Here is a 22,107-nt window from a genome sequence, read left to right as displayed (position 1 = left end):
GTTTTGGATTTTATCTATTCATTCATAATTATTTTGTTTGTTTTAACTTTGAATTATTATACGACTCTATTTCTGCTCATGTTAAGATTTTAACATTACTCTTTACTCTTCTTTGAAAAACTTCTATATTGTGAAATGTTTTTTAATTAATATAGAATAGATACACTCTAACCTTTTAAAAAGAATAGTCGCCATGGCCCCTCGGAGCATATCCGTTAAATATGATTCAATCAGCCCTACTGTTCCTGAAATGTCTCATTCTACTTCTTTAAAGGAGGGGGGCAGAAAAATTAGTCCTGAGCATAGAGCTCACTGGAGGTTATCAGCAGATTTTCCCTAATAGAAGGGCTTAAATAGGAGAAGAGTGCAATTTATGCCAATTTTTTCATTATTTCCAAGAGGAAGAGGAGGCGTCATCATGTCAAATTTGGGAGGATTACCCCATCCTCTCCCTTCCCATGGTCTCCAAGCCATTGTTAGATATTCTGAATGTCTATATTTCAGACCATAAATTCCTGCATTTTTTATACTAATATGTAGATTCAAGTATCGAAATTTATAGTATTGAATATAGCCTTACTGGCTAGATAAAAAAAAAAACACGCTAAACCTGTTGAGGTGTATTGCTCGAACTTTCTTCCATAATAACACATTTCCTTATCTTTCAGCGTTAGATTTTGCAACCTTTTTTTCTTTTCTTCTGTATCTTCTTGCCATAGATAAATTGTATCCTTATATTTGACTGCACTTATCTTCCAACCCTCTCTATTCTCATATGGGGTAACCATTAAAGTAGTAAGAAGACCCCGGAAGCATACAAAGTTGAACGTTTTATTGTTCAACTGTTCTTTAGCTTTGATCCATTTTAAAATATCATTTAACTTTTCTTGTTTTGTCTTCTCTTCATCTTTGACTTTAAGAGTCTCAAAACCTATTTTCAAATTCATTGGGAAACTCACATCCTTGTAATAGTAGCGAAGACATCGTAAGTCAGAATGAAATGTACCCAACAGATTTTTTGAATAAAACCCTTCCATACAGGGCTGGGATAGTGTTACTTTGGGAATTGCATGACTAGAAGCTGTATATGCATATGGACTTTCTGGATATGCACTCCGTGTCTCTTCTCTGTTTCTTTGCATCAGTGTATCCTCGTATGGGTGATTCATCTTGTTCTCTTAATCATACAAAATCTTCGAATTTTTTTATGCTGTAAGAAATGAAAATATATTGATATGAAACTCCTAATTAATTTTAAATTTTTAACCAAAAATAAAACTTAAATTATAGAATAATAACGTCCAAATATTTCGATTTCAAATCTGGAAACCTATAACAGCAGAAACAGAAAGGGAAGAAACTCCTTCGTTCCTGTTTATGCTTAAGTCTTTTTCATTTCTATAATGCCTCTATCTGGTTCTATCTGGGATATTTTTCCCATTCTATATGATTTCACCTGTATAGGTAATTTTATTCGTTTCTTTAATGTTTATAATTTCAAAATTGTTATTATTTGTCATTTAATTTGGGCTATTTTACACGGAATTTAATCAGAAATCTCCCTACTCTCTGTTTATGCTTATAATTTCACAGAAGTTAGTTTAGAGTCTAAAGTGTCTGAAGGATCTTTCATATTAAATTCTGTTTATAGCACCTCATTAAGAAAATAGCTAAAACCAGTAGAATAACTAATATTGAAGAAGAAAATACTAATTCGGAAAATAAAAAATATTACTAGATAAAATTAGATCAGACACTTGAGTGATAAAATATGAGAAAAAAATGAAAATATTAAGATTAATTTAAAGTCAAATGACTGTTGCCACGGAAACAAACAGTGAAAAACCATTATTATTATCAAATTGAGTTTTTTAAAGGCCTTCAGCATATCCTGATCGACTTCAGATGACTTTATTCACATAATCTTACACAGAAGATTACTTTATTTTTGAAACTCATTTTGGAAAACCGTTTTCCTTGCAGTGAACTAGTGCTTTGAACACAGACTGAGCACATTATTTTGAGCTGTGCAGCTTACAGCATTGTATCATCCAGAAGAGAATTCAGCACTTTCAGCAAACAACCGCAAAGTTTTTGGTTTTTCTTAATGTGGATGCTTTCAATTTTTTTTTCTTTTTATACAGGTTTACTGACTTTCATAGCTCGTTATCTATGTTTTTTTTCCTCTCTCTTTTCATTAATAGAGGTTTCTGGGTATGGAATCAAAGTATTCAGGCTTTACTATTTCACTAGCAACAAGTAGGGTGATATGCATAAAAAAGTAAACGAAAACATAGCACATACTATTTTGTGAGGATCTGTTATGAAATGTTTCTATATCTTCGTTTTCTTTTTATTTATAATGGAAAGGCAGTGTGACTAAGAAACTATACACTTTAACAGTTTGTGCCAACTGTATGAATTTTCATCCCTGAATTGTTACTTTTTTACATGACTGTAAATCTGTTGTTATCCCCAGAAACTAAGATAAAACTGTTTTTTATTTTAAAGTCTTCTTTGTTGGTTTAAAACAATTTTTGCAAGAAGTCAGTGTATATCTATTCTTCAATTAGTACTATACATTCTACAAGGATAAAAACGAGTCAGTACTATTCATCTTACAAGGGCAAAAAAAGATTGATGCCAAAGCAAACCTACAGGATTTTCGAGAATAAATGCAAGTCTGGAATCATCGTAATTAGTTTTATTAATTATGTTCTAGAAAGGAGGATTTTCAATTTTAAAAAATGCCAGTGGCTGTTTTATTTTGAGGTATGTTGGTCAGCAATTTCAATAAATCAGCAAAAGAAAAAAAAACATTTTTAAGACTATAAGACAGGTCCCAAGTTGGAAATTAAGTTGTTCTTTTGGTAAATTTATAGCAAACAGTATAACTGGCTTTCATATAAAGTGAATATACCACTCGATGCTTTTTTTATGCTCTTTACAAATATAATAATCGCTTCTACCGGAAATTCAGATGTAAGCACCTTTTGGGCTCTTCAAAATGACAAATTTTCAATTAGAGTATGACTTATTGCTCATTTTCCGTAAAATAATACTACGTTTTCTCAGCGTCATCTTTTTCGTAGTATTATTTTGCGGAAAATACAGTACCAATTCTTTTGTTTCTTTCCAGTCAGAAATCAAATTCAAGTGGTCATGCATTAAGGTCAAGAAATGTTCCTCTAAATATGAATAACGAGGAGTAGTCTTAGACAGTTAGAGATATTAGAGTACATCAGAGGATTTGGACAAGTAAGATAGTACCAGCAATACATTATGGAGCAGAGGCTTGGGGCTATTGGAAAGGTCCGAAATTTGAGGTGGTTATGATGAGATATTACAAAAGGAAGTTGAGACTAGGGGATTTTTTTTTAGTAATTTGGTAATCCAGGGAGATTTGGGGTTAGGATCGCTACAGTCTATGAGGCTAGTGAATATGTTGAGTTGGGTTAGGATACTAGGTATGCAGAGATTTACGGTAGCAAAGGCAGCATACCTAGAGGTGTTGAGACGGAAAAGTAAAGTAGGGTGGCCGGCGGAGATTAAGGATATCTTAGATAAGCGTGGATTAGGGGAATGGTGGGATGAAGGAAAGGGGGTATAGAGGAAATATTAATAAAGGAGGCTGTTATTAACAAGAGGGGCTGAAAAACCAAGAAATCCAGATATGGTAAGCAAGTCTGGATTGTTCAGGGTCGTTAACATTTTATAGACAAATAAAGGGTAGTTGGGGGGAGGAGGTATTTTGGAAGGTTGGGTTGAGTAGAGAGGATTTGACAGCATATTAGGATTAGAAGGGAAACTGATTTTTGATTGGAGAGAAAAGAAAGTATCAAGGGAGAAAAGGGGAGAAAGTAGAAACTATTGCTTGTCCTATGTGTGGATCTCAGGATGAAAGTTTGATACATTTTTTGTGTGAATGTGTCGAATTGAATGAATGGAACCGAGAGATGTATGGTAAAGAAAACTTGAATGAGGTATGGATGGTATATAAAATGAAAGAGACAAATTTTCTGAGTATCAAAAGGATAGAAAGGTTTGTCAGGGTTGCAGCTGCACATCGTGAGCATTTTCTTTAAATAGTATTACTGGCTTTCATATAAAGTGAATATACCACTTGATGCCTTTTTTAATGCTGTTTACAAATATAATAATTGCTTCTACTGCTCTTCTCATTAAAATGATTAAAACTGATTTCTCTTCTCATTAAAATTTGATGTGCACAAACACATAATAAAAAATAAAAAATACAGCAATGGTTAGTTTACATATTTAATATATGCTATGCTTTACCCACACCCCCCTGATGTGCAAATATATAGCCAAATTTGTTTCTAAACTATTACAGATTTGTAATGACCCCATATATAGGTCATTTTTTAAGAGGTCAAGAGGTCAAAAAGTGCCTAAATCTGAATTTGCAGTAGAAGCGATTATTATATTTGTAAAGAGCATAAAAAAAGGCATCAAGTGGTATATTCACTTTATATGAAAGCCAGTAATACTGTTTGCACCAATTTTACCCAACATTTACAATACTATCAACATCAGTGATGGTAAATGTTCACTTTTGTTCCAAGCGCTCTAAAGTGTGTATTACTGCATATAGCAAGATCTTGATGATCACAAATATTTCTTGGTTATTATTAGAAAAGCACTTCCATTTTTTAGCTTTCTAAAATCCTCCTCCAATCAGTGCTGCCAAATTTTTTAAAGGAGTGTGTCATATTTTTTCTGAAAATGTGCTTTTTGTGTCATCTCAGATTCCATAATGTGTCACAAAATGTGTCACATTTTTCTACTACAAGTAGTATCATATTTATTTGTCAGATCTTTATTTAGTGTTTTGAATATATAATCTTTTCCAAATCAGTTCAAAAAGGAGTAAACTTAACCTTATCCTATTATCTTGGGATCATGACCTTTTTATGATGTCATGAAAGAAATAGAAAAATTTGATTAAATTAATGTCATACACTATGAATTTGTGTCTGGGTGGCCAACAAGGCATGTTCACATTTATAAAAGTTTTAGGGACAATCAATTCTGACAGTAAATTGAAAATAGACTTTTTGTATGATGTTGTAATCTTAATTGGCTCTATACGTAATTGCCTTTATTGACTAAGCTTTTTATTAACTCAATATGTAAGCCATTCAACCAGCTTCAACCTAGTATTTTTGTCATATTTGCTGATGCTTTTTTAAGCCAGATGAATCATTCTGAAGGAAAGACATCTCTGGAAATTTGTAATCTTGTCTGAGGTGGGATACCACTCCTGTTCTCCTAAAAATGGGAGTTGCTGCTTATGCATACAGCTTTGGTAAACTGCATGCTGTTTACATTTTATTATTAAGTACGTACCAGCTGGCTACATCAAATACTCAATCAAGAAGCCAATTAAGTTCAGATTTTCAGTCATATTTTGATTTGAAATTTCCGCCTATGGCTGTTTTCTTCCTGGGTGCGTTTCTTTACTTGTCCGATTATTAATCTGATTAATCCAAGCGTTTCTTTAGACACATATGACGTCAGAGGTTAGTCGGATTATCCCCACAAACGCTCAAGATTACTTGTCCGTGGGCTGGCACTTTATAACCCCCAAATAAAAAGATTATTTGAGGATTGTGACGTCAATGCTTTATATTTTTTTAAATGGATAAACATGTGAAATCGTTAAGTCTAGAGAAAAGACAAGGAAACTGTAAATAATAGAAATAATCTTAGCTTTTCAGTGACCTGTAAGTAATATTATGCATATTCCTTAGTATCTAAAGGGTTTTTGGTGTTCTAGGCCTGTCTTGCATAGGCTAAGCTTCATAAGGAGTCAGAAGAAAAGTTTTTTTGTTATTAAAAAGGTTGATTCTTAGGGAGGCAGCTATCACATTGGTGAGTTAGTCAAATGTTATTATATCAAACAGGTCTAGTTTCTAAACCATCCTATAATTATTAGTTGGAAAAAATTTAGAATGATTAGGCCAATACCTATAGCCTTTTATATAGTCTATATTTGTTGAGACTGCTATTTAAACTGGATTTTTAAGATACAGTAGGGGTAAAATTTTACTTTAGCTACTTTTGGCTATCTTTGAAAGAGGTTAGGCTAGGAAAATGAAACTTTCAGGGATGTGTCTACAGGCTAAAGTATTTCCCAGGAAGGTATTTTGAAGTACCTACTTCTACTTCTTTTCCCTCTAAAGGGTCCTGAAATTTTTGGGTGCCTTATTTTTTTGGTTATCAGTTTCTTTTTCTCTGGCCTTAGTTCTTAATTATTCTGGCCTTAGACAACTCCTGTTGATTGAGCAGAACTTTAAGCCATAATACTGTTTTTTCTAATTCTAAAAATAATCTTTTATGACACCTCATTATAGGTTAAATATATGGCTTATATTATTTATTCTCCATGAATTTTTGTTTTATTTGATTTCATTGATGTCAGTTGCTTTCTGTTAAAAATATATTTATTTTTTTACATCAAGCTTCTTCTTTTGTGAAAAAATTTGAACTGTTTTTCTTTTTATATATTGTATAAAATGTAAAGGAATACCTGGCCCTTCATTTCACAGATTCAACTGAAAGTATTAGAGGCATCTTACATCAAAATTCATTTGACACATTTTAATGTTTTTTTTTTTTTTAGATGACATAGGACACCATTAAAGTTTTGCATTTGCTTTGCTAAGAGTTATGTTAATATTTTTCTTGCTGATGAGTATAATTTTTTTTAAATTCCTTCTGTTTAAAGAATTTTAGAGAGATTCTGAGCCAACCATGGGTATATTGTTGTTACAAATGATTTTTCTCAAATGGGGTTGTGGAAAACAAGTAGAACATATAATTTCTCTTTTTTTATTATTTCAAAACCAGAATATCACAAAACTAAGCATTAATATTGCTGATTGTACCTTAAGTAAATACAATCCCTGATGGAGTTTTGTTGATACCTGTTTAAAAATTTATTTGTCTTAATGAAATACATATTGTTTGTGGGACAGCAATGAGCAACTATGACATGAGTTATTTTTTTTTTTTCAATATTTTCTTTTTTCCAAATAATTTTTGTTCTCTGGTGACATTTGTATTCCTTCCTAAGTGGCTGGCACTCTAGGTTGAGAATCCTTTATCCAAAGGGCACAGGTTTAATTTCTGGCATTAGCAGTTTATTTGGTTTGGGACGAAGGTCAGTGATGTAACTCTGTAAGTTCAGCCAGAATTGGCCCAAACTTAACAGGTTACCTAGAGAAATCTGGGGTCAGTAAGCAGGAAGGACATGCAAAAGCATAGGATGACTGGCCCCTAGCTTCCTATTGCACTTCCTGTCTAAAGGATTACCTGGTCCTTTACTAGGCTTCCGACTTAGCCATAGGAGCTTTCTTTTAAACCCATTAAATATAAGTACAAAGGAAGAAATGTCAGTAAGGTGGTCCTTCCTTTTCCATGAATTTTTGATGTACAGACAACAGTGTAGGTCATAAGAATTGGCTGGTGAATGTTTTGCAAGGTTTAAAAATTTAGGGCAATTGCTCAGGTTGGCAACTGAGCACAAAAGTAAAATTTTGTGAATGGTTTTTCTTTGTGAATGTCATATTTATGTCATGTCCAGAATTTTAAAGTTAATCTTCATTGTTTTTTTTTTTAATTTCCATGGCCCTAGGACTTTAGTATATTAAAACCTACCTATGTCCATCCATTTTCTTTTAAACAGAGAGGAGTTCTATGTTTCCTAGCTTCTATAAATTTATATGCAATTTTGAGACCAGGGTTACAAAGTAGGTCAAAACTTGCAAGTGGAACTATGATATGACTAATTAATTTGTAAGAAATGTATATCAATTTAAAGATTAAAAAATTATGTAGAAAACAAACAAGACAAATAAATAAAAGTATCCCTTTACAACCATTTAATTAAGTGTAACAAATGTAGATTATCCCTAAGATTGAAATGAACAAAGCTTCAATTATGAATCTGTTTTCTTTAAACAGACTGAAGGGACAAACCTCCAAGCTATGACAAATTCAATCTCACTTTTGATCTCTTTCCTTTTCAATAGGAACTTTCTTTGGATTTTTTTTCAACCAAGTAAAAACATTAGGGACATGATCAGGTATAAGTGACCTTCCACTAAGCCTACATACCCAGGGGAAAATTGTGCAGCTATACTAATAATTGGTAAATTTTTTGTTGTTCATATGTTTGATTTACAAATAAAGTGAACATACTCCTTGATGCTCTTTTTTATTTTTTACAAACATAATAAGTGCTTCAAGTACAAGTTTTTGAGCTCTTGAAAATGACCAAAGTATACTCAAATAGTTTTTGGGTATAAGAAAGCTTAAAACATTTGTCTCAAACTTACTGTTTCATTATTAATCCATTTTTTTACATGTTGTATAATCTATGAGCACTGATTTTCCACAATTAAGTTGGATTAATAAATTTTACAATATTATGCTGTATTTCTTCTTCTTTGATGCCAAATTTTCAATTAAGGTATGTGTTTTTGGTCATTTTTGACAAAATAATGTATGTTTTTCACTGCCAAAATTTGTTAGGTTAAGTAAGGTCAAAAAGTGCTTAAACTTGAACTAGCAAAATAAGCAATTATTATATTTGTAAAGAACATACAAAAAGGCATCAAGTGGTATATTCATTTTATTTTTAAATCAAAATATGAACAACAAGAAATTCACCTCTAACATGCCTAATTTGCAAACATATAGCCCAAATTATATATTTCCAATGTTTTCTGCCACCTGTTACTTGTTTTTCCAGTTCTTGTTTTGCCACAGTTGCCTCAATTAACAGGTACAAGGGTTGAGGGATAGATTGGCAGAATCAATAGAAAATATGTAATTTCAGCTATAGATTTCCATATTAGCAGGGTTGGGGCTAAAGTAGAGCAGGGCTGCATGTAGAAAGCTATAATTATTATGTAAATTACAAAGAATCATCTTTTTTTAACAGGTTTTCTTCTATAGGTCTACAGGTCCTTCTCTTGGCTTATACCACATCAAGCATTCTATAACCAAAGAAGAATAAGTAGCAAAAAGCTATATATACATAAGCACATGTTATTTAACAATGACTTCTCTAGTGCTTAACTATGACCCCTTAGTAATATTAACAAGAAACAAGGGTAAAACTGGTGCAAACAGTATTACTGGCTTTCATATAAAGTGAATATACCACTTGATGCCTTCTTATATGCTCTTTACAAATATAATAATTTCTTCTACTGCAAATTCAGATTTAAGCACTTTTTCACCTCTTGACCTCTTAAAAATGACCTATTAATGGAGTCATTACAAATCTGTAATAGTTTAGAAACAAATTTGGGCTATATATTTGCACATCAGGGGGGTGGGGGTAAAGCATAGCATATATTATATACATAGACTAACCATTGCTGTTTTTTTTTTAATGTGTTTGTGCACATCAAATTTTAATGAAAAGAGAAATCACCAGTGCAACAGCACACACAAAAAAATTCAAGCAATGGTTAGTTTACATATTTAATATATGCTACACTTTACCCCCACCCCCTGATGTGCAAATATATAGCCCAAATTTGTTTCTAAACTATTACAGATTTGTAATGACCCCATATATAGGTCATTGTTAAGAGGTCAAAAAGTGCTTAAATATGAACTTGCGGTAGAAGCAATTATTATATTTGTAAACAGCATTACAAAAGGCATCAAGTGGTATATTCAAATTATATGAAAGCCAGTAATACTGTTTGTACCAGTTTTACCCAATGGTAAAACTGGTGCAAACATAAATAGGTAACAGAAAAAGTGAAATTTAGTGTAAATGACAATCAGGAACTGGATCAAGGGGGCCAAAAACAGGGCTATATAATTGGAGTTCAAAGAACGTGGTGATTTTTTAGTGAAAAAAAAAGCACTTCCCTGGCTAATTTAGGACTTTGAAATAATTAGCCTACCAAAATTTTCCTATCCTATACAATTGAAATAATTTTCCCTTTTCAGAGCATTAAGACAATTTATCACAATAAAAAATATCCAAAGCATCTTGAATGGAATGACTTAAAAAGGCAAATGACAACCACAATTTGAAATCTTACAATTAAACTTCTGGCCACACAAATTGTATTAGGCTACCCAGCTCTGAAATAATTGCTGAAGCTGTATTTGCCTGTAAAATTTGAAACAGGCCCAAAGTCCTAGCCTCTTCCTTGTCAAAACTTCACATAGCATTAAAATAATAATTACACGTGACCAATGTTGTTATTATTCGCAATTAATCTTGCCGTTTTCAGTAACACGTGGCCAGACAAGTATTTGTTGCTATCTTTTAGGGGTTAAACCTCGATTAGTAAAAATCCCATTGGACAAGTAAAGAAACGCACCCCCTGTGTTTTAAATTTTAAATATGCCTGTCCTGTATTCCTTACTGTTTGTGCACTACTGCTACCGTTAGGTAGCGCTATTCTCTTCCATTAATTTGTAGCTTTTCTGGAGGTAGAAAATTAAAACTTTACTTTTCCTTTATTACCATTTTAAAAAAGACTTGGATGAAAAAAATGTGTCATTTTTCTCGATTGTGTTACTTTTCATTGAACAATGTGTCATTTTCGTTGATTGTGTCATCATTTCGACTGAATGTGTCATTGTGTCAAGCAACATCAAATTGTGTCATTTTGACACTAAATGTGTCAATTTGGCAGCCCAGCCTCCAATAAGACTAAAAATGCATGAAGTGGGCTTGCTTACAGGTAACATTACTTACAGAGCAAAGCGTATTAGTCCATGAGCCCTGCAGGCAGCAGGGCAAGGTCAGTATTCTATATTTATTCAACAAAGAGTAAAAAAAAAAGAACACCTCAAACAAGGCTTATTAAATAAATATAGAATAAAGACCTTACCCCGCTGACTGCATGGCTCATGGACTGCCACTTATATCCTCTACGAAGGGGTAAGGGTTTGTTTTTGCACCGGAAAGCTTCTTAGTAAGCATGTAAATGGTTTTACTATCACCCCAGCCGAGTGCTCTTTCTGCCTTTGTTGCTATGTTCTCGGCATATGTTCTCTTGTCATTCCTGGCAGACATTTTCACTTGCTTATGGTCAAATTTGTCATTCTGTTTTAGACTATCGTAGCATTGCCTATTGCTAGGATGACTAGATGAATGACTAGGTGAGTATTTATCAACAAGAGTTTTCAGATTTTTTCTTTCCTGAATCAGCTGCCAACTTCCTTCACTAACCCACTCTTCCTTCTTTCTTTTCTTATATCCAAGAACTTCCGCTGCAGCATCTTTTAGGCACTCTGATACTGATTTCCAAAGACATTCTGAACTTGTTTCGTCGGAGTCATCGAGGCTCAAAGCTGTGAGCCTATTTTATAGTGTAAGATTATATTTCTGACGAATAGTCTTATCATGGAACTTCTAGATATCAAATTTCTTAACTGTAACTTTCACTTTCTTCATCGCCTTTAACTTAATTTTGCATGTGGATATGACTAGCTGATCGTCAGAGAAGCAAATGACTCTGCGGTAAGCTCTGGCCTCTTCAAGGGACCTTCTTCTTCGCTTGATGATTAGCATTTGGTAGATCTAGTTTCGAGTGGTACCATCAGGTGATTTCCACGTGTATTTGTGGACAGTTTTATGGGGATACCAGGTAACTCCTACAATCATGTCATTAGTGACACAACAATCAATCAGTCTCATGCCGTTCTCCCTGATTTCACCAAGTCCATGAGAACCAATCACCGTTGGTGCATTATCCTGGTGGCAGCCCACTTTCGCATTAAAATCGCCACAAACAACCAATATATCATGGCTGTGAACTTTATTTGTAACATCACTAAGCGACTGATAGAAAGTGTCTTTATCAGAGTCACTTGATTTATTTGTTGGAGCGTACACTGCTACTACACATGTCATTTTTGCCTGAGTAGTCGCAAAATGCGCTCTCAGGATATTATTGATAATTGGTTCCAAATCCAGAAGTCATTTATTTTCTGCACCAATTAGATCCAGTGCCCCTCTACCCACTTTAATGCGTTCTTTCCCAGAATAAAGCACATGATAATTCTCGCACTCAAGGGTCCCAAACTGTGGAATTCGTGTCTCAGATAGTGCAGCCATATCGATTCGATACTTGTCAAGAGTTTTCATCACATTATTTATCCGACCCGGCTGAGTATTTGGGTTACTCGCCCTAACATTCCAAAATCAAGTTCGAAAAGCGTCTTTCGTAGTCAAAAATCGTGTTCGGGGGCGTTCAGCGTTCGATATCTCAAGATCAGTCAAATTTCCGAGGCCATTTTTCGTTGATCCAGCAACAATTGGCTTTTTACAGTGACAGGTTATTAGCCTGTCAACCAACCCTCACCATTTTACGGACTTAGGACCGTCAGTTGTGGCCTGAGAGAGGCAACAGGACAACCCTGTTAGCCTGCCGGGCACACGCCAGGCTGGTTTAAAACTATTTGTTGAAATAAACATAATTTTATTGAAGGGAATATGATATGATGTTTATCCATACACTGAATTACAGTACTTGTGACATCTTGTCTGACTTATGGGTGGTAATAACCCAAAAAGTTCTTTTTCAGAACGAGGTATAAATCTAACAAAAAGTGAAACTTGTGATGCATTATGTCACAAGACTTGTCGGCTTCTATTCATAAAGACCGAATAAGGTCCCAGGTGTTGATAGTAATGTATACAACTTTCTTAAATATGGCGGCTCTGGGCTTAGAAACAAATTACTGAAGATTATGAACATGATTTTGAAAAAGGGAAATTACCTAGCTTTTTTAGGAAAACCCTAACTAAACCATTAGGGCATTAGCCTCATCTTTATAGGTTAGAAATTACTTAGTAATATGGTACTTTTAGACTGAGAAATACTGTAGACAAAGTTATGAGAAGAACAGTGGGGTTTTAGAAAGAGTAGAAGATGTGGCCACCAAATTTTCCTCTTAGGTTAATAGTTGAGAAGTGCCTGAATTATGAAACACCTTTGGTTTTCAGTTTTATAGATTATGAGCAAGCGTTCAATTCTGTTGATAGAAGATCTTTAGTGGAGGTCTTATCTTTATATGGTATACCATAAAATACATTAAAGCAATTAGTGCTATACACGAGAATTACACTGCGGTGATTAAGGTAGGGAATGAGGTTAGCAGGTGATTTCGAATCAAACAAGGAGTTAAGCAGGGTTGTGCTTTATTCCCCTTTATATGGATAATTTTCATGGACTTTTTAAGGAGCACAGGAAAGCCAATGGGAGAACACGGAATCAAAAGGGTAGAAAAAACTTTTGTGAACTTTGATTAGGCTGATGATTTCAGCATCCTAGATGTAAGTGTGAGCATAATGAATGAGCTTTTAAGGGTTTTGCGAGTTCACGGTGCTAGAATAAGTTTGAAAATTAATGTAAGAAGACTAAGTTGCTAAGGCTAGAAATAAGTGAAGATGAAAAGGTGAGGTTGGGTAACAAAAAGATTGATCAGGTGGACGCTACACTTACCTTGGTTGTATTATTAGTAAAGACGGTGAAAGCAGTAAAAGTGTTAAAAGTAGAATAGTCAAGGTTCATGGTGTTTTCCACAGTTTAAAAAGGTCTGGAAGGATAGGAAGATGAGTCTACAAACCAAGATTAGAATATTGAAAACTAGTGATGACAGTGGTCAAATATGGTTCTGAAGCATGGGTGCTCAGAAAAGCAGAATAGCCAAGGCTCAGGGTGTTTTTCCACAGTTAAAAAAGGTTTGGAGGAATAGAAAGACACGTCTGCAAACCAAGATTAGATATTGGAAGCCACAGCGGCCAAATATGGTTCTGAAGCATGAGTGCTCAGAAAAACAGAATAAGCAAGGCTCAGGGTATTTTTTTTCACAGTTAAAAAAGGTTTGAAAGAATAGAAAGACACGTCTGCAAACCAAGATTAGAATATAGGAAGCCACAGTGGTCAAATATGATTCTGAAACATGGGTGCTCCGAAAAGCAGATAAAGATTCACAAGATTTTTTCCAGAGAAATCGTTTAAAGACTGTTACAGGTATTCCTCTGACTTCCTAAATTTCAAACAGCAGGCTGCACGAAAAATGGGGTTAAATCTCACTTCCTAAGACTATAATGAGAGAAAGTTTTGACGACTAGGTTATGTACTGCGGATTAGGGATGACATATTGTACTTTTAGACCGACTGTCTAGAGCTGAACGGAAAGCAGGTCGTCCATATTTGGGGTGGGAGGAAATCATTAATAAAGATTTAAGAAAAATGAGAAATTTCCTGGGAGGTTTTAAAGAGGAATGCTTTGTATAGATGGAAGAGGAGCGTGCGTAGTTCTGTTGGACTCAAGCGGCTTGGTGCTGCAATGAGTTGTTCATTGTTGTAGCAATTTCAGATCTTCAAAAAATTTCTATTTTTGTATATTTAATGGCTTCAAAGACAATGATAACTCTTTATTTCTTTTCAGAACATCTGCTTTGTTCTTAAAATCTTTTAACTTAAGCAAAAATTATACACGTTCTCAATTTACAAAAAATTGATTGACCAAAATGAGAAGCAATTTTTTTTCTTACCGAGTTTCATTTTAATGAAGATATTATTACACCTTCCATGGATATGTCTGCTACAGCCACTCTTAAGTGTGGTCACAATACTTAAAAAAGCAAAAAAACATAAACGTATTTCGACAGTTGAAAATTTCTTTTTTAGCACGAGTGCCAGTTGACACACTCATATGTCGCAAATGCCCGTTGTATAGTCCCTTGGACAAGGGCCGGATCCAGGATTTTCTTTAGGAGGGGTGCATAATAGGTTGCTCGGATAAACTTGAGAAAAAAAACCCTGCAATTTAAAGGGAACCTCGACAACTATGCGTCGTAAGTAAGTAGCGAAAGGGTCGTAAATTTAATCCAAAACCTGGTGAAGGTTAAAGTTCTGATAAATCTGTTGAAATTGAATTGGTATAAAAATATTGCTACAAAAAATAGTAAGCTATAAAATCCGTCCAACTATAAAAAAATAAAAAGCTGTTCACCATCTATAAAAAATGATATTTAATATTTTCTGCATAATTTTTCGTCTCTTTGCGCTTCTGAACACTATAGAGATTGAGTTAATCTAATTATTGTAAAAAAAAGAAAAGAAAAAAAGATCCTGAACCATCTTTTGGGGTCACGCACTCTTTGTGACAATTTGCATACGTCAAACTATTTAGCATGTCGCTTAACTTTGTGGCATCGCCTGGTAACTATGGTAGATAATGAAGAGTAGGAAACGAGGATAAAGATATAACTTGTATATTCGTAGGGATATATTAAACATTAAATACTACTTCTTCCAGGAATGTAAAAAGAAAAACAGAATGTTTTTCTTGCTACAATGTAATAGATGGAAATGTATAGAAAACATTTAAAAAGAGGGTTTAAGTATAGGCAATAAAACATTAACTATCCAGTTTCTTTTTAAAAATAATGTTTTAATAAACAGTGTCAACTTTTACGAAATCTCTAAAATTTTACTTTTCATAACAACGTGGCGTATCTTTCCACGTTTTTAAAGTTCGATATATTTCGCTTAAATTACAGAATTCACACTTTTATAAGAAAAAGTCTATTTCTCAATTTCCATTCCCGCCATATCTATTTATTACACGGTCGATCTCTACCTCAATATTTAGATGAATGTTTATAATGGTTAGTCCTATCAGTCTAGAGTTCTTTGTTAGTATTTCCTCTTCTATTCATCCAAAAATATTTGAATAAAGACCAAAATCGTCAGAAAAATATGAACTCTAATAAAGATGCATGTAGGTATTTGCTTCAGACTAAGTATATGAGTCGAAATACTCCTTAAAGAACAAAATGTTGTGTTTATTATTTTTGTATTTGAAAGGTATAGATTGGTGATTTAAATCCTCAGGGTTTCAACCTGTGGTATATTTCTAATAATCTTTTTTTTTTATATTTTCAGATATTGAATTCGAACGTTTAGGTCTCGATACGTCTGTTAAGTACAAATATAAAAATTTGAAATTTGACTCAAAATTAGCATTAAGTAAAAGAATTGTCCTGTAAAATTTTGATCTATAAACAACTAATTGTGGAAATATGATTGGATGGAAAGTATCAAAGTATAAAAATCCTCAGCGATATATATACAATTTTATGGACAAATATATGCAACCCCTATGCAAGAACATAACTATATTTTGTGATTGGTTGGTATTGGGAATGTGAGAAATTCTGAAGTAATATTGTAGTTGCATTTCATTTCTGTGGTTAACTCAAGTTGTATGAATTTCCACTTTTTGTTAGTAAATGTTCGAAATAAAATCGATGCCATCCTTCTGATTCAGTGAGAATTCAGAGACCCATCTATACCAGCTAGATAAAAAAAAATAAACGAATAGTTATTTGCCTTCTTTTATAAACAATTTTTCAAAAATTTATTTTTCTTAAATGATTACTCCGACCTTGGAAGGAGTATTTCGACTCATATACTAAGTTTTAAGTATATACTTATACTAACTTTTATAAAAGTTCTAAACAGTTTGTCCTTTATTTTAATGTTTTAGGATGAACAGAGGAGGTGATATGTCATATAATGCAGAGCTTTAATTAGGTAAAAATAGGCAGTAAAGTGGCCACCATTTCCTCACCAAAATCCAAAACTTAAAATAATAATTTTGCACTTTTCATGCATCTACAATCCATTATACAAATCCCTAAAAAACAAAATTATTGAGAAAACCAACCCGCTTTGCAAAAAAGCAAACCCAAAAAAACCGAGACAGTCATAACAAAATAATTATGCCAATTTCTTCACCTCGGTGTCATAGCAAGACTCGAAAACAAATTTTTGACAGTAAAAAGAAGTGAATATTTTGCTTTTCAGTCCCGTTGTGACAGCAAAATCATGAAATATCATTTCAACAGCCTAAAGATGTTAGGATTTTAAATTTCCCCTCCTTGTTATTATGAAATGAAGATTTTCACCTTCCAGTTGGCTTTTGTGGCAATACGGACATATTCCCTTGATAAACCTAAATTTAATTAAATACTTTTTGCCGGTATGCGACATTAGTAAAATCTAACAGAGACCGCGCTAGGTGACTAAAACCTTGTTCCAAACTTGTTTGCAAAAAGAAACAGTCTTAATAATTAAAAACTTACTAACACCTCAACTATTAAAAACCAATTAAAAAAAAAACTTTCGTCCCAACCCAAACCAGAGCAAACGGTCCCAACCACAAATCCACCACCTCTTCAATGGGGTGGGCGGACCCCCCCATGGATCCGTCAATACCTAGGACGAAGGATTATTACCCAAAAAAGGCAATAGCTTATTTGTCGTAGAGCACTTAGTACTTTTATATAGATTCCCTTTTGGGACCAAGATTCCAATGCTACTGAGCTCAAGAACATTTTCCATGCTCAGACACATATCTACTACAGGAAACTTAACAATTTCCCAAAATTCACTTAAAAAACAAAAAGATATCAAATATAATCTTTGAGGATAATATTTAATATAAATATTTTTTTTCAAGATCTCAAGGAGTGGCGGCCAAGCTCAAGCACATAGGTAAAAGTCAAAACACCCTGGACATGTTTTACATTAGATAAACGGTGTATAAAAGTAGCAGGAACAGTTTTTTTTTAATTTCCACCGTTGTTTGATTGGTTAAATTGTCTTCTGATTCAAATATCTTGGACCGTGGAATGTTGGAATTGATGAATGACTAATGGTGAGCTATAGCAAGAGGTTAGTAGAACCCCTATTTAAAATCATAAGAATGCAGCACAGTTGTTACTAGAATTTTTATTGACATTGTGAAAAAAAAAAGCCTCAACACCTAAAGTGAATGAAATGCTCAATACAGACTAATTGTAGACCACGTTTCCTTTTCAACACATACACAAGAAAAAGATTTTGTCAACAAGAATGATGCAATTTTTCAAATATCATCGGATAAAACCGAAAGTTGTTTTTCAGAGAGCAAAAACAAACTTCAAAATATAAGAAAGCTATTCGATATTAAAAAAATTGAACGAAAGTTTCATAACAGACTCGGTGTAATTCAATAATTAGATGGGTGACTTTAAACTAACTTTTTAAATTCCCTTCTTAATGTCTATTTTCATTGGATTCTTTCTTAAGTTCGGATATTCAAGATTTAACATTTAGTTAGTCAAATTATCCACTGAGAATGACTGCTGATCGGACGAAATATTAAAATTATTAGTATCGTCGTCAACATACATGGATTATCTTGCTTACGTTAAAATCTCGAAGAAACCCACAGAATTTAATTCCGATTTTCCATTTTATTGAAATCCTACTGACACAAGAAAAGAAAAGAGCAAGTATACCAAGTCAATTCAAATTCTTATTGATTTATTGCATGATGGGTAGACAGGAACAGAAAAAATGGTTTATCTCAGAAAAGACCACTGCTAGGTTTCAATATTATAATATATTCCAGATTTAAAAATTAAAACAATTTCAGCCAGGACAGCCACACTCCATAAAAAATAACTGGAATGTAGACAATGCATGCATTCCAGTACACAATTATCAATAATGGTAACCTTTTATTTTTAGCTTCGACCAAGAATGACCAATTATAACAAAGATTTGGCCACTAAAATGTGTCCCAAAACGAAGGATAATTTTCTTGTCCGTCGTTTTGGGGCCAAAATAATAGCAGATAATTAATCATTATTAATGATAATTGAATTATGGAGCGCATCGCACACTATGTCTCAAGGATGGTAATAAATTAAAGTCAGTATCAGAACCTTTACCATATGAAGTATTTGTTAATATCTATTTAAGTACAATACACATCACAAATTTGCTGGCTATTTCAAGAGATTCGCAAAACATAAATTTTTAAAAATTAAGCATTTTCTAAAGCTCATAGCGCCCTTCAAAGTCGACGTTACTGTACACTAGGGTACTGTCCTTTTAAGTACTTTCTACAAGTTTCACAATGTCCCTTACATCGAGTGATTTAACTTCAAAATAAAATCCTTAGTTGATTGCTTTAGTTTGATATTGGAGGGCAAAATTAAATCTAATATATTCTTGTTTTATTCGCTATTACAAAAAAAAAAAAAAAAAAAAAACAACAACGAAGTAAGCTAATTAAAACACTGACTAAAGAAACATTTTTCCTTGGAATGAACTGAAATATACGAAAAAAAAAACAAACACACAAAAAAGCTTTAAAAGAGGCAGTTATTTAACGAAGCAAAAATATTCTTGTGATCTTAATAAAAATGGTCAAAACTAGGGTTGCCACATACATCTTATTCCAGAAAAAATAATACTACTGAAGATGTCAATTTTAATTCGATGCCATACACGCCAATTAAAAAAACTTAACAGATTATGTTTTTCTTTTTGATTTGACCCATTTTCTTTCCTCATATTAACCAGCAGGGGGTCAGAATGTTATGTGGACTTTGTAGCTAGATGGTTAGAAACCCGTTGTTGAAAAACACGAGGTATCAAAATGAACATTTCAATTCAAACAGTCTTGGACAGGTTTTGCTCCATTAGAAACTTGGAAGAACTTAGTAAACACTACAATCATAGTGCATTCGCAATCTGCGGAGTTTCTTTGTCAGGACTGACTCCTTCCTATTTATAGGCTACACGATTAGCATCACCTAACTCTTTTCTAGTTTTTTCAATCATATAAAATTGATAAGTGATGCTTAAGTTACCTTGTCAAAAACACTTCTAAGGTGATATCATTTGTTTGCTAGGTATTTCAATATAACTCTATACTTCAGGAACTTCACTTACTGTACCAGAAACTTGGTATTAAGGGTTAGGTTATAACATCTAAATATTGCGCAATAGATGGCATGCCTGCTTCTGCTGAAGTTGTATCTGCTGCTGTATTCAAAAATGAAGACCAGAAAATTATAAACTTATTTTTGGCTAGTTTTTGAACACTGTAGCAACCCTGGAGAAAGATTTTACTGAATACACAATTCTGACATAAAGCAAAAGAGAAATAATTTCAGCAGCAGCCTTATGTAAGAATAACATAAGAGATCATACAGCTAGTACACCCAATGAGCAGCTTATTTACAAATAGTTCGTCGTATTCAAGAACACTAAAACGAAACGAATATTTTAGCAGCCAAATAAAATAGTCATAAAAGTAAGAATGCTTAAAAAATCTTTACATTGTAGTATTTTTTCTCTTGTAGTTAGCCAAGTCTTCCTAAAACTAGGAATTTGCTTTAAAGTTTACGCGACAACATAGCGTCATTTCCTAGTTTTCTAGTTTTTAAAGTCACACAGAAATACCAGACACAAAAACAAAGCTTTAAACCATTCATGAAGTCAAATTAATCACAAAAAAAAAAACATGCATTATCTTTTCTCTTTTACAATATACAGTATGAGAACCAGAAAGCACTGGTTAGCACAAACAAAGAAAGCAGTTGACAACAAAACGGCAACTAAAAATTGAAAAAAAGAAGAAAGAGAAAAAAATCCAGAAGATTCAAATAACTATACAAAATTAAAAAAAAAGAAGAAGAAACGCATATTAGTAGAAGTCACTACTAAAACTTTTTTCTGACACTTTGTCTCACACAGCTCCTAACTCACTAGTAAAAAAAGAATTTCTCTTTTAATAAAAGGATTCATATTTAGGATGCTGCTTCTTGTTCTTCTACATCTTGGACTTTTTCAGCACCTTCGCCTTCACCTAAAAACAAAGTTAAACTGTCATAAAGTTGAATCTTGGACATGCTAAATACTAAGTTCTCTATATTTAAATCAGATGTCCCAAAAAGTGTTTACTAAACCAAAATTTAACGGCAGGGGACTTTGAAAGATAAAGGAATTAGGGTAAAGATAAAGAATTACAACGATACTATGTATGTATGTGACAGGAACAAGAGAGATACACATACAAAATGAGAAAGCAGGTGTAGCAGGGTACTAAATAAGAGTAAAACACTCTATTTAGGTTTACATACTTAAAGTAACAACATCAAAAAATACTTCCTATCAGAATATACTATTTGAAAACTCAAAAAGGATTATTTATTTCATCAGATGTGTTTAGTTCCATTTGTTGGCATTGATTATTATCCACTTGTAACTACAAACCTAAAATAGAAGTTGTGGTTTTAAATATTCCTCCACAAAGATTCCAAAATGGGAGTACCCTTTTACAGAGAATGTTCGAGTGAAAGACCCTACAAATAACTCTAATCTAAAGTTGACTGCAATCAGCAAAATACCAAAAAAAGGAAGTTTCTCTTAATATCCAGTTTATTATTTAGGGGGTGTGAGCTTTTGGTTTACCCATTGATTTATAAACGGAATAGATACAAGACATTTAGAAAAAAGCCCTGCAACAGGCGACCAGGTAACTACTACTACTGGCAACTCACTGCTGCACCAAGCCGCATGAGGTCAGAGCAGATACATACGTTCCTCCTCAATCCCAATCTATTCAAAGTCTCCCTCCTTATACACTTCCAATTTCCGTAAATCCTTCCTTACGACATCCTCGATCTACTCTAAATGCGGTAAATCAAACGGGTGCCCAAAACAATTTGTAGACAATCATACTTCACAAGAGTAAAAAAAATGCAGCTTCAAAAATTCCAATCTTGCCGATTCTTTCTATTCTTTCAAACCTTTTCAACTGTGAAAAAACGCCCTAGCCTAGGCTGTTCTACTTTTAACACCTTCATTGCACCAACGGCCTTTACTAATAATACTACCGAGTATGTGAAAGCGAAGCTGTCCAATTGATCAATCTTCTCGTTACCCAGCACCACTTCTTTGTCTTCAGTTATTCCCAGTTTAAGCGATTTAGTCTTCCTAACATTCATTTTCAAATCTACTCTTGCATCCTGAACTCTTAAAACATCCAAAAAATCATTCATTTGAAGAAAATTTTTATCTGAGACATTAAAATCATCAGCATAATTCAAATCTAGGAGACTTTGCTTTCACACAGGCTTTGCTGTAACCCTAAGGACTAGGTCCACCTAAATGATCCATTTAAATGGGGATAGAACGCAATACTACGTAACTCCTCATCCAATCCGAAACCAGCAACTTC

The 22,107-nt window shown here is 33.4% G+C and overlaps 3 protein-coding genes and 1 long non-coding RNA gene across 4 annotated transcripts in view; all 4 read right to left on the bottom strand.

The window, feature by feature from the left end:
• LOC136039892 (decapping and exoribonuclease protein-like) overlaps positions 1-5,500 on the bottom strand; it is a 34,105-nt gene extending 28,605 nt beyond the window's left edge. Inside the window, exons 1-2 of the mRNA XM_065723866.1 lie at positions 5,371-5,500; positions 611-1,210 (exon numbers count right to left, since the gene is read on the bottom strand). Of these exons, the coding sequence (XP_065579938.1) occupies positions 611-1,169 (559 nt within the window). The 5' untranslated portion in view covers positions 1,170-1,210; positions 5,371-5,500. The remainder of the gene's footprint in view (positions 1-610; positions 1,211-5,370) is intronic.
• The window catches only part of LOC136039899 (uncharacterized), a 155,850-nt gene extending 145,737 nt beyond the window's left edge, over positions 1-10,113 (bottom strand). Inside the window, exon 1 of the long non-coding RNA XR_010620579.1 lies at positions 10,103-10,113. This is a non-coding gene — a long non-coding RNA (uncharacterized LOC136039899). The remainder of the gene's footprint in view (positions 1-10,102) is intronic.
• Positions 10,114-10,912: 799 nt separating this feature from the next.
• Positions 10,913-11,920, bottom strand: LOC136040021 (craniofacial development protein 2-like). Its single transcript, XM_065724087.1, has 2 exons — positions 11,652-11,920; positions 10,913-11,366 (listed from the first exon to the last, which is right to left on the bottom strand). The coding sequence occupies exons 1-2, from the start codon at positions 11,918-11,920 to the stop codon at positions 10,913-10,915; spliced, it is 723 nt and encodes a 240-aa protein (XP_065580159.1).
• A 6,458-nt stretch (positions 11,921-18,378) lies between these two features.
• The window catches only part of LOC136039890 (14-3-3 protein epsilon), a 33,212-nt gene continuing 29,483 nt past the window's right edge, over positions 18,379-22,107 (bottom strand). The window contains exon 6 of the mRNA XM_065723865.1: positions 18,379-20,733. Coding sequence (XP_065579937.1) covers positions 20,675-20,733 — 59 coding nt within the window. The 3' untranslated portion in view covers positions 18,379-20,674. The remainder of the gene's footprint in view (positions 20,734-22,107) is intronic.

Source organism: Artemia franciscana, chromosome 20 (assembly GCF_032884065.1).
Source record: "Artemia franciscana chromosome 20, ASM3288406v1, whole genome shotgun sequence".
Classification (NCBI taxonomy): Eukaryota; Metazoa; Arthropoda; class Branchiopoda; order Anostraca; family Artemiidae; genus Artemia; species Artemia franciscana.
Note: the sequence above shows the minus strand (reverse complement) of the source record. Positions and strands in the feature narration are given on the sequence as shown.